This window comes from Penaeus chinensis, chromosome 41, assembly GCF_019202785.1.
Source record: "Penaeus chinensis breed Huanghai No. 1 chromosome 41, ASM1920278v2, whole genome shotgun sequence".
Taxonomy (NCBI): Eukaryota; Metazoa; Arthropoda; class Malacostraca; order Decapoda; family Penaeidae; genus Penaeus; species Penaeus chinensis.
This window is the reverse complement of record NC_061859.1, coordinates 198,792-211,291: the sequence shown is the minus strand read 5'-3', so window position 1 is coordinate 211,291 and position 12,500 is coordinate 198,792. Positions and strand designations below refer to the sequence as shown.

General features: G+C 37.7%; 1 protein-coding gene across 1 annotated transcript in view; it reads right to left on the bottom strand.

Moving 5' to 3' along the window:
• Nucleotides 1–1,801: 1,801 nt before the first annotated feature.
• LOC125047519 (protein phosphatase inhibitor 2-like) overlaps nucleotides 1,802–12,500 on the bottom strand; it is a 13,811-nt gene continuing 3,112 nt past the window's right edge. Inside the window, exons 2-4 of the mRNA XM_047645781.1 lie at nucleotides 7,083–7,250; nucleotides 5,222–5,313; nucleotides 1,802–4,737 (exon numbers count right to left, since the gene is read on the bottom strand). Coding sequence (XP_047501737.1) covers nucleotides 4,493–4,737; nucleotides 5,222–5,313; nucleotides 7,083–7,250 — 505 coding nt within the window. The 3' untranslated portion in view covers nucleotides 1,802–4,492. The remainder of the gene's footprint in view (nucleotides 4,738–5,221; nucleotides 5,314–7,082; nucleotides 7,251–12,500) is intronic.

The window sequence follows — 12,500 nt, the reverse complement described above, 5'->3', positions numbered from 1 at the left end:
AATGGTGATGCACACGGAGGAGGAGAGGATGGGTTGTTTTTGGGTGAGTGGGAAGCAGAGAGGTAGGGAGAACTTGAGGAGGAGATGGAGGAGGAGGAGGATGGATATCAGCAGATACTGTCAGTGTAGAACAAATATAGGAATTAGAGGGTGGATGAGGGAGTGGATCATTGTCTTCAAGAATTTCTGGAGGGACGTTGGGAGCAGAGGGAGAGGTGGTTGTAGGAGTGAATGTGGTAGGAGAAGACAGAGTGGAACGTTTAGATTGTCTGGTGCGACAGATAGAGTGATAGAGTAGAAAGAGAAAAACTTGTCGGTGTGCTTTTTGTCTGGCATCCCGTAGAGTGAGGCCTAGTTTGAATCTGAGAATTGCTACCTCAGATTCAAGCTTATAGGCAGAGCAGCTACTATAAAATATATAATGGGAACCACTACAATTGCCACACATGCAACAGTAATGGTGTTTGGCTGGGTGGCCGAAACGACATTTCTGACATTGACAGGGAAGAGGTCGATGTGGTCATACAGGGCAGGACACTCCACCAATATAAACTTCATGGGGGAGGTCATGTCTACGGAAGCTAATCTTGGCAATATTGGTGAAGGACTTACAATGGCCTCTGGGAGGAATTGTGTAGCACTGGACTGCCACTGCATCATTGTCAAGACAAGGCATGCAAGCAAGTCATTTTCACAGTCTGACCAGTCCTTGTCGTAGACAGAACAGTCAGTTGGAGAGACAGAAACAGTTCTGATACAAGTATTAAGGGAGGAGTGAGGTTGAGCAGGAATGGGTTTGCCAGGAAGGCCAGTCAAGGTAGATAGTGCATGAGCACAGTATACCGTGCCCATGGCTTCTGGACGCCATTGATGACTGACACAGAGCCAGCCTTTCATCCTTTCAGCATGGCTGTCACACCTTAGGAAGTGGACAGAAGAAGGGTATGATGAAGAAGAAAAGGAAAGGGAGAGAAAAAAAGACCATGCAAAATTGGTTGAGGCAAGGGCTGAGGTCCAAGGCAGGGTGATTCCCTACACTGGGCCTCAGTCTCCGTCTCCTAAGCCCCCTCCCCCCACGACTACAAGAAGGGATTAGAGAGGAAACAAGTATTGAGCAACACTTGTACTTCTTGTAATGCTTATAGATCTTTGTGTGGAGACATTGCAAGAAAGAGCAGCACCCAAACCTTCAGTGCAAACAACAGATAATGAAATATAGATTTTTTTCCATTGACTTGCATGTCACTTCTCATCCCCCCCCCCCTCCCAACCCCTGTCATCATGGGATGGCTTAGGAGAGACTGAGGCCCAAAGTAGGGGATCAGCCTGCCTTGGATCTCAGGCCTCACTTCAGCTAATTTTGCATGGTCTTTTCTTTTCCCCCTTTCCTTTTCCTTCTCTTCTTCATCCCCTTCTGTCCACTTATCCTCATGTTAACTCATTTTTCCTCTTTTTCCCACAATACTTAATCTGGAAATCCACAAACATACCCTCATGAACCAAAAAACCTTCTTACAGGGGCACTTCACACCCAAGACCCACCCTGTCACTACATATATTAACAATGCTGCTAATGACCTCAGAAAATTTTCAATAAATAAATAAAATTCTCATCATGAGAATGTATAACCTTTTAACCTTTACTTTTTTTTTCTTTATATGTACATGTGAGTGACAGGTCTGATATATTAAGTAACAACAGTAATATTTCTTTTCAGATTTCCATACTTTCACCAAACTCAAATCAAGGAAAAGAATTAACAGGTACATATGTTTGAGACAAGGGAAAGACACCACCAACTCAACATTTACTTTTATTGCATATGTAAAAATCTGGTTAATTCCTTACAAAACACATATCCAGACCGTGATTCTGCTATCATCATATAGCACTCGCAGCCCAACCAAATTAATATTTGATAACATATTGCTAACATAACTACTTCCTTAAGGTACCTACTCATGCAAAAGAGTTTAATGACTTGACTTGGGACTAGAGGCTTTACAAGATACTAAAGCAATACTAAGTATTAACAAACTTAATCTCCTAATGAATTGAACCTTTTTTTTTTTTTTTTCCTCTCTCTTTTTTAATTCTGGAACCAATTTTCACTTATCTTGAACTGAAAAAAAAAATCTTTATTTTTAAGTTATCAAATAAATAAAGATAAGAAATCAAGATGTTACTGTCTAAATAGCCAGGCAAAATAAGCAATAAGGGGAGTCCCTGTATGGAATAACAATAAATAGCATTCATAACTATAAACAAAATACACAATATTGAATTTCTTATATAAAAGCAAAATGCAAAGCACACAAGGACTTTTTAACGGCAAATGTCTCCCTTCCATGCAGTGCTATCAACTGTTTCTGAAACTGGTTTTTGTTATAGAGTCCATCTCTATAAAAACTGAATGATAAAATAATAAAATAGCAATAAATAATCATAAATAAAAACTGCCACCATCTGACTATGGGTACAGGAGAAGAAGAAGAAGCAAAAAAAAAAGAAAAAAGAAAAAAAAAAGCAGCAATTGTCAGTTGTAATAATTAAATAAACACATACTTGCATCACTTCCTCAGAAATACATCTCAAAATTGTTAATATGAGACTAAACATCCCAAATAAATCATGTAACACTTCTTCCAAGTTCTCATGACAGAATAAGAGATCAAGCAAGGTTTGTATAAATATTACTAATTATATGATCAAGCAACAATACTACAAAAATGATTACTTCTACTACATGAATCATTGGCAAAACATTATTATAAGATGCAAACCATTCTGAATGCTTACAATACCATGGACTGCATATATTACGACTCATTACATAATTAAAAGTGAAGCTGCCAAAGGGGTGCCACCGATAAACAGGCAAAATCTTATTCTTACGACTCACATTTCCACCATAATATTAATTTTATCTAGCAACCTTTTTTGATTTTGAAGAGATACGGATGTGTATCAACAAAGTGTAAGAAACTAATTCTCTATGTGCCTACATATATTCAAAAGTTTTCCACTAGCAGATGGTATAGGAATAATCTCAGTATCTAAAGCCAGGTATATTAGAGGGATAATACTGTACAGGAATCTATAGCCAAGGATAATTAGGAATGATAACCAATGTCCAAAACCACGGATGGTTCTCAAGCCCAAACCCCCCAAGTAATTTGTTTATTCCATATTCACACAGAACAGAAATCATGGGTTCTTTGCACATTATATAGTACCTAATAGTCGTTGCTGTGGATGACGCATGCATTGAATCTTCAGTCATGAAAAAAAACAAAAAAAACAAACTAATATTCATGAAGTCATCATAATATAACAAAGAACATACTTTTTAAAATTAACTTATTAAACCATAGACATAAGTAAAACAACCACAATTTTTTAACAATTTTACTTGAATCTGAAGTCGTCACATAATAACAAACATGTCTTATTTCTGATTGTCTTTTCCATTCGTTTTCTGAGAATAAATCTTCTCTATTTAGATTTTGTATGTACAAGATAACCGTGACAAATTGGTTTCTCTCTGCCCCCCTGAATTTACTCTGACGTGGATTAAAATGAAAATGACTTGGAAGTGACATTTACTGGATTTGTAAGGGAAGAAACAAAACAAAGATGAGCATAATATAAGCTAGACCTCATCACAGGAACTGTTTTCCCAACTCCGACTCAAAGCCAGAAAAAACAATAATCATAACCTCAAATAATGAAAAAGGACAACATAAAAAGCAGTCTTGACATGATTACTTATATAAAAAAAAAAAAAAAAAAGTGTAAAACAAAGCATAAATAAATTGCATCCAGCTGGGAAGCCTTCGAGTATCTCTACCAGCTGTACTTATCACAACATTCTTTCCGAGATGCTGGATTTTTCTTTTGGCTCTTCGTGAAATCCTTGCAAACCTAGTTCATCACAGATGCTCCCCTTGTACCTGAAACTAATATTAACAGGGTCTACCCTATAAATACAAAATTTAGAAATATTTGGCTTTAAACAATGCACACATTCTGTACTAATATAAAAAATACAGACCATGCTAATACAACTATACTTAAGTGCTGTCTCAATGGATATCACTTATTTACACAAACAAACTTCTTATCACCATACCAAGACAGAGACAACACACGAGCACACACTCATTTACAGACTGATTTGTATACAAGATCAGCACATATATACATAGTACCACAGTTACACTCATTCACTCTTACACTATAATAAATTGTTTAAGCCTTTATAAATCCAATAAATGTATTGCGATATGATGATAACATGTTGAATGATTATGAGCTTGGATGACCTTTTCCACTTCAAAAATTATTATTCCTCTTTCATAATACTTGGGAATGGTGGTGTAAGGAGGTTTCGTGGCTGATGAATGCTAGTGTTAAATCCAACAATTGGCATCTACTGTCAATCAACCAGTACTACAACCGCAACACAGAAGGCCTCTGTGGCACGTGACCTCAGTCGCCCGATGCCTGTTCTTCTGCCAATGCCATATCATCGCACTCATTATTTCCATTCCCTTCCTCTAGTATCTCCTCCATGGTGTCATCCTTCCCTATACTAGCCTCGGCCTCTGGCGAGTCCTTCTTATCCTCCTCCTCATCGTCATCATCGTCATTTTGCATTAACTTCCGGGCAAGCTTGACAGCATAAAATTCATTGTAGTGCTTCTTGCGTTTCATTTCAAATAATTTTCTCTTCTCTGTGAACAAAAGTTGAAAGAATTGAAATTACAAATAATCAACAGAAGATCCTTTATTTCCACTATAAAAAAGCACACACTATACATTCACATCCCTTAGTTACAAAAGGCAAACCCCAGCTACTAGAACACTACAAGACTAAACAAATCATGCAGAAAGTAAAGGATCTAGCTAAGAGTATATCATGAAGTCCTGCACATTGAAAGAAGGCTGCCATTTATCAAAAAAAAATAAGAAGAATAAATAAAGGGAAAATGAGCTCACAGATGCCTGCAGAGTATATACAGGTGTACACATGCAAGTGGAATCATAGTTGTCTGTTCCAGTATCAATATGTGATAATTGTCCTTTTCAAGTACAGTGTGACATATATCAACAAATGATGTATCTTGCTTGAAAGTGTACAAATTCTCTTATTCAGTTATATATCTTAATCTTTTTGCCTCATTCATTCCACTCCACATTTCATGTTAAGGACATTACCTCTCTCTTCTGGAGAAATCTCTTCTTCACTCTCCTCTTCTGGTTCAGGTTCAATCAAGGCCTTTGGAAGTTCTGAGCCTCCAAGTTGAATCCTGGGACAGATACAAGGAAAATTTCAGAATTACATTCATTAATGCAATTGTGATGGACTCATCACACCCAGAAAATCCTCAAAATGGTCAATTAGGAGTGACAACAAAAAAATTATCAACCTTCAAAATATTATCAATGCATGAAGGCTTCCCCCCACTCCATGCCATTCCTTGTACTATAATATTACATTGAAGAAGTGTATTTCAAAATCAGTTGCTCTTCCTCATATTTGCAGGCAAATCAATAAATGATATTGCTTGTTTGTTTTGAGGTGTGCTCTCTCATAAATATATTGATAAGCAACAAAAGGGCTTTCTTTATAGAAATGAGCTTTATACTGAAGGTTTCTTTTCTATGGCCCATGTTTGAATAAAAATACAGTCATTATATCTTGAAGATGAATTCCACTTCTAAAGGTGAATTCTTACTGCTATCATAAATGATTAAAATTTTCTGCTGATAATAAATGAGTGCATACTATAAAGAAATAAATGAATAAATGCATAAACAAATAAATAATTTGATAAATAATTGCTATTAAAATACATCAAGGCAAAGCAAAGCCAATGTAACTATCTTCGAAGCCACTCAATCTAAGCGCTGTCTACAGAGGCCAGACCTAACCAGCTGACCATGACCACCACAAGCAAATTAGATCACACAGAGATCTAATAGTGACTCGTACTTAAGTAACAGGAGGTTTTATAAGAAATCCCAGTGAGCACTCGGTGGCCGGGGCACTGAAAGGCTAATACAAAGCAAGATGTACTCAAGCTACCACACAATAACACATTAATAGAGTTATATAAATAACCCATCATCCTGTTCGTGGTTCAGCATGGTTAAGTTCCGTCCTCTGTGGGTTCTGGCCAGATTGAGTGAATTTCAACTGTTCTCAGCAAGAAGAGTTATGAATCTCATTCAATGCCTTTGTGCATTATTCCATCTTAAAAAGAAAAAAGAATGAGAAAGAAAGAAAAATAATAAATAAATGAATAATGAATAAAAAGTAAATAAAAGCAGTAAACATGCACTTCATAAAATCAATGAGTGCCAGTCTTGGAAAATTCCTGTGCCATTTGGAAGGATCCTAATGTGAGTGCAGCCTGGGCCTCTCCCTCTGTCCTGGCATCAGGTCAAAGAGCAGGACAGAATGCTGTAATCTGATGAGAGAGACTGCTAGCCGATTTATTTAGAGGAGAGGAAATACCTGTGGACTTGGCCCTTCTGTATCCTGGCTCAGCCCTGTACAGGAATTATGCTTTGGTCTTGTGAATCTCACACACAAAAATGCAAAAAATTCTATCTTTGAAAGTATATTTCTCATTAAAAAGCTTTTTCTTACATAAGCAAACCTGTAGGATTCATGTTGAACAAGTTATAAATAAAAGAACAAAGGGAAGAACAAGAAAACACGCAAGAATACCATATATTTCTGTTCTCTCCTCTATTGTTTTATACAAAATTAGCAAACCTAAAAAAAAGAGTTATCCTACTAAAGAATCAAACTAATTTAAGCATTTGTTTTTTATTCATATTTTGCCACATCTAAATTTTCAAAGAAAAAGCCTTCTTTGTGTGGCTTTCAAGCGAAATTTTCAAAATAAACCTGTTCTGTCACCTTTCCCTTTGCCTACAAGAAGCCAAAATCAACCCAAAAACAAAACTATCTATCGGACATTACAGTGGGAACAGAATTTGTAATAAATTTGAGAACAAACCCAAGAGTCTTCCTGCACCATGTCCACTCAACAGCCAAGGCACTCACTTCTTGGCCAGGAGATCGGCATCCAGGCCATCATGCTCGTCCCCAGAGTCCCCCTCCTCATAGTGTGCAAAGGGGGTCTTAGGCTCCTCGATCTTCATGTGTCCATAATCCTTGTCTTTGGGATGAAGTGTCGCCAGAATGTTCATTTCGTCCCATTTTGTTTCTTTCCTGTGAGGGCCAAGAAAAAAAGCATTAGTAAGACTATCAAGAATCTTTGAGGACATGAAAGTATTCAACCCATAAGAGTAATGGACGTAATCTGCCATCACATTAACTATTTTCCCTCTAATAAATATGTAGATTCTGTAGATGTTCTAGAATTACCTTCCCCTATCAAAATCACCAGTTCTACTTCTTGTTGATCTGGTACAATCTTATATGTATAATTTTTTTCTTTAAGTTTTGCACATGGATTCCATAAAAAAAAGAGGCATTTATTACCATCTACTATCAACACTTGCATTTTCTAGTGGTCAGACTAGTCCAAAAAGTGTTCTTCACAAAACAAAGTTTGAAAATAAATGCTTCCCCAGTAAAATAAACTTACTTTCTTTCACATAATATAAAAAAAAAAATACTGTACACCATTGTAAAATGTGATGTTTCATTATCATGGTTAATGGTTAATGGCTAATGGTTACAAAACAAAATATATGTTCTACACATCAAAGATCACCTAGTACTATAGAAACGGGTAATAGAGAAAACGGTAATGACGTTCAGTTGATGATCATGTGTGCTACATGTCAGAATTCTTACAGCAGTTCAGGAAGGTAGGGAAAGGAAGATTTGATCAAAGCTGACAAAGGAAGTGTGGGATTTTGTAGAGATGTCCATAGGGTAAGGTAGGGATTGGCAAAGGAGAAAGGGCATAAGGCCAATTAGATCACAGACTGAGAATGTCAGGAGGAAGAGAATCTAGGGAAGGGGGATGCTGTGACAAAGGGTCATATCCAGGGGGGAGTGGGAGGGATAGTGGGTTAGGAGAGGGGGATGATGTGGTTGAAGCAGGGGGGCAATGGGATGTGTTGGGAAGGAGTGGGAGGAAGGGGGGCAGGGGAAACATGGGTAGGAGGATGGATGTTGGCAGTTACTTTGAGTATAGAAGGAATGGGAGCAGAAAGATTGGAGGATGGTTGAGGTGTAGGCATGTTATCTTGGGTCATGATTACAAAGTTTTGAGTGCCTTCAAGAGTTTCTGCAGTGGTCAGTTGGGGAGGTCTGAAAAACAAAGGTTTTCTTATGGGGGGGAAGGAGAGGGAACAGGTTTGAGGGGTGGAGGGAGAGGTTGATGGAGAGGATGGGGTAGGAAATGGGATGGAGCATTTAGCTTGTCTTGTGCGATGAATTGGGTGAAGAGGAAGAGGGTTAGGTACCAGGGAAGTGGTGATTGGAGTTTCTGGAGTAGAGGAGGATATTGGGGTGTCTGGATTTAGAATGGCAAAAGAATTTGACTGGGAGACGGAGGGGTAGAAGTGGGATAAGGAAGAGATGGTGGGGGAGAAGTAGACAGATTTTGGGAGGAAAGGGGAGGGGGTGAGCGATTACTGAAGTAGGAAGTCAGAGAGAAACCTAGTCAACATGCTTCCTGTCTGGCTTCATGTAGAGTGAGGCCAAGTCTGAATCTGAGTTACCACTTCAGACTCAATCTTGTGGGCAGGGCAGCCCCTATGAAATACATTACGGAGGCACATGTGTGAGACTGTGCAGAGCAGTTTGATTGATTATGACCAGGTTTGGCACATAGAGTCCATCAGGCTGTGGAATGGCAGTGTTTGGCAGGATGGCCTAGACAACAACTCTGATACTGTTGGGGATTCGCTGCCAATGTAAACATTGAAAGGGAGGTCATGTCTACAGAAAGTAATCTTTGCAATATTGGTGGAGAACTTATGATGGCCTCTAAAGGGAGTGGTGTAGCATTGTACTGGTACTGCATCAGAGTCCATGAGGCAGGCAAGTAAGTCTTCTCCACAATCTGACCAATTTTTGTTGTAGACATGACATTGGTTGGGGTGATGGAGACAGTTCTGGTACAAGTATTAACCCCTTGCCGACGGGTACGACGGGTAGACACGTGCTATGCCCACTGTTAGTACTTGTTTGATTGTCTTTACACATAGATGGCTACACTTGTATTAAGTTACCAATGAGCCAGTTACGAGTACTGCACCGTTTTCTTTGATTTACAAAATATTTTACGTTATCTTATTTTGCTTTTACTACTATTAAAAAACATTAAAATAATTATAATGTTTATAATAAAAATAACACCATCGATATTCACAGCACTAGTAAAAAAATACGTTTTTCCCGCCAATTCAAATCAAGTACGGTCACAAGGTCTACTAATTGACTCCTTTGTGACTAAGCACTAGCAGAGCCATCTATGGACAGACATTTCACAAAAAAATATAGAAAATAGGCACAGCAATTTCCCCATTTTTTGTTCATTTTCCCCGGCGGCATTGGGTTAAGGTTGGGGTGAGGTTGGGCAGGAATGGGTTTGCCAGTGAAGTCTGTCAGGGTTGATAATGCTTTAACTTGGGTTTTGGATTTAACTGTGATGGGAACAATCAGGGTGGATGTGAAAGGAAACTTTGCCTACTTATATTTAGAAACATTGCAGGAAGAGGAGAGTGTTGTCAGATTAAGGAGTCCAATAGAGTATTTAAGATGTTTGTGGAAGTGGGAATAGTAGAAGGACTGAGCTGTATGGAAGAGGGAGTAGTGTTGAGAGAGGTTGGACAATAAGGTTGTAGAGTAGTAATAAGGAAGGGTAGTTGATGAAGAAAGTGCTGGAAGTACAGATGAAGTAAAGGATGTTGGGAGAGGAGGAATGTCTCCTGGGTGGATGATGTGACTGTAGGCATTGAGGAGGGGATAGTAGTAGCAGTTTTCAGAGTCATGTTCAAAGGAGAGCCTGGAGTCAGGGAACCAGAATTTGAATTAGTAGAGTTATCTGATGACCGGGGCAAGCCTTATTGCCCCTAATAATGGTATTTAGTCTTCATTATTGGTCAGGGTAAGCGTAGAGTATGTTGGGTCCCCTGGAGGGGTAAGGGCTAGACAACTTGACGGGAGAATAACGTGCTCAAGGCTCCCCCAGGCCATCCATGACCGGCACAAAGTCAGCCATTCATCCTTTCAACACAGCTCTCACACCTTAGGAAATGGATACTAGAAGGGGTTGAAGAAGAGAGGGAAACGAAAAGGGGGAGGGAGAATGACTGTGCAAAATTAGTGTAGTCAAGGGTTGAGGCCCAAGGACTGAGTCCCAGCCTCCATCTCCTGAGCCCCCCACAGCAACAATGGGCATGGGATTGGGGGTACTGTTTCAAAGCCTTAAAAAATAGGGCCAGAAATCAAAAACAAGATACAGATGAATGATACACTTGTGAAAACATGACATCCAGTACTCATCATGACATTTGTTTTTTTCTGTTGAAGAAAATTCTGAAGACAGATAACATTACAACTCATTATGAAATGTCTTCTTCCAGAAACAATAAACTCTTACTAAGTTACGCAACTAAAATCAGATAAAAATAGACTAAACAAAAAAAAGCATCACACTTTATATGCATGTTCATTTTGTACGACAGTAATAAAAGACAGAATTAAATACATTCCAGTGTTCATATGTAATGCAGCATATGGAGTCCAAGAGTGCTCTTCAGCTATTATTGTTCAATTAACTCTTTTATTCTAATATAAAGCAACTATTCTTTTATCTCATAGACGTCAGGAGTCCAAGTATAACCGCACTGTCAACTGTGCCTTAGTTTATCAATTCTATTTACACATAGATGGCTTCATAGGGGACTGTTGTGGTGCTGCAGCAACACGTACAGGTGGGGACCAGGAAGGTCTCCCTGTGCAAGAGTCTGAATCTGGTGCTTGGGCTGACATTAGGAAGGGCAATCTACTAAGATTAACTATCTCTCACAGCAAAATCCAACAGCTTTCTAGAGAAGTCACCTTCTTAGTCATTGCCTGGGAGTTTGTTCCATAAACTTGGATCCCACACTAATGGCCTCACATGCAGATAATCACCAAGGACTGAATCCCTAGGCCAACCTGCCACACCTGCCTACTCTGTTCCTTGAATCCTTGAATGATTCAGAAGAAAAGTTTTGGTTCTTATTACTATTATCAATACTAATTAATTTCCTGTATGCTTAATCAATTCTGCAGCCTTTTAAAATATTAATTACAAAATAAGACTCTATTCTGCTGCTAGCCTCAAGTCCAAATTTGTCTTGGCTAAGAAGTAATAATGAATAAACATCCAATTATCACCCTCAGTCTATAATCACCATGCTTTTGGCTCTATCCACCAAGACATCAATAAACAACATGTACAGTATATGAACAAAAATACATAATAATTCAGACAGACATCCTGCAGTACCTAATAAAGACTCTGTCTACAAACTCTATATACAGTAATGATCCCAAAAGGCAATTTACACCTGAAAATAAAAGAGCTCTGCTTTCCCTCAATGCAAACCATCCAACAGCAGCAAATATATCAAATGTGCACATCTACAAATGTCACCATTACCTATCCAAGGGTGCCTCATAGAGTCACACCCTTGGAATGCTGTACAGAAACTATCATATGAAGTCAAAGATGACGAAACAAGAAATGTCTCGGCTTTATATTTAGGAGGAAATTCAAAACCCAAGTCCAAGTTATATTATACTATATCTTCTTACTAAGTTTAGCATGACACAGTACTAATACTAATATTACTAACAATAATCATCATTAACTAATTATAATAACTCACCATTAATAAACAACAAGAACAATTATTATTTAATAAAAAAAAAAATCTTATTAATAATAAAGATTATTCTCATCATTATTCAATAGTAAAATTAGTATTAATATCAATACCTAAAATTAATAAAATCATGGACAAGGAATACTACTACTATTTAGGATTAGTATTAGTAATAGTAATGGTATCAATAAGTAACAATAATAAAAATAAATATATATAAATAATCAATGATAATAACACAACAATAACAGTAATAATAATGATGATTATAATAATAGCGATGATGATGATGATGATGATGATGATGATGATGATGATGATGATGATGATGATGATGATGATGATGATGATGATGATGATGATGATGATGATGATGATGATGATGATGCTGATGATGATGATGATGATGATGATGATGATGATGATGATGATGATGATGATGATGATGATGATGATGATGATGATGATGATGCTGATGCTGATGCTAATAAACAATAATAATAATAATAATAGCTAATGCTAATAATCACAATTACAAACATAATCATAATCATACGAACAACAATAATAACATCATTTTCAGACTCTCTCAAAGAAATCTATTCATGTAAAGAGAGACTGTGAT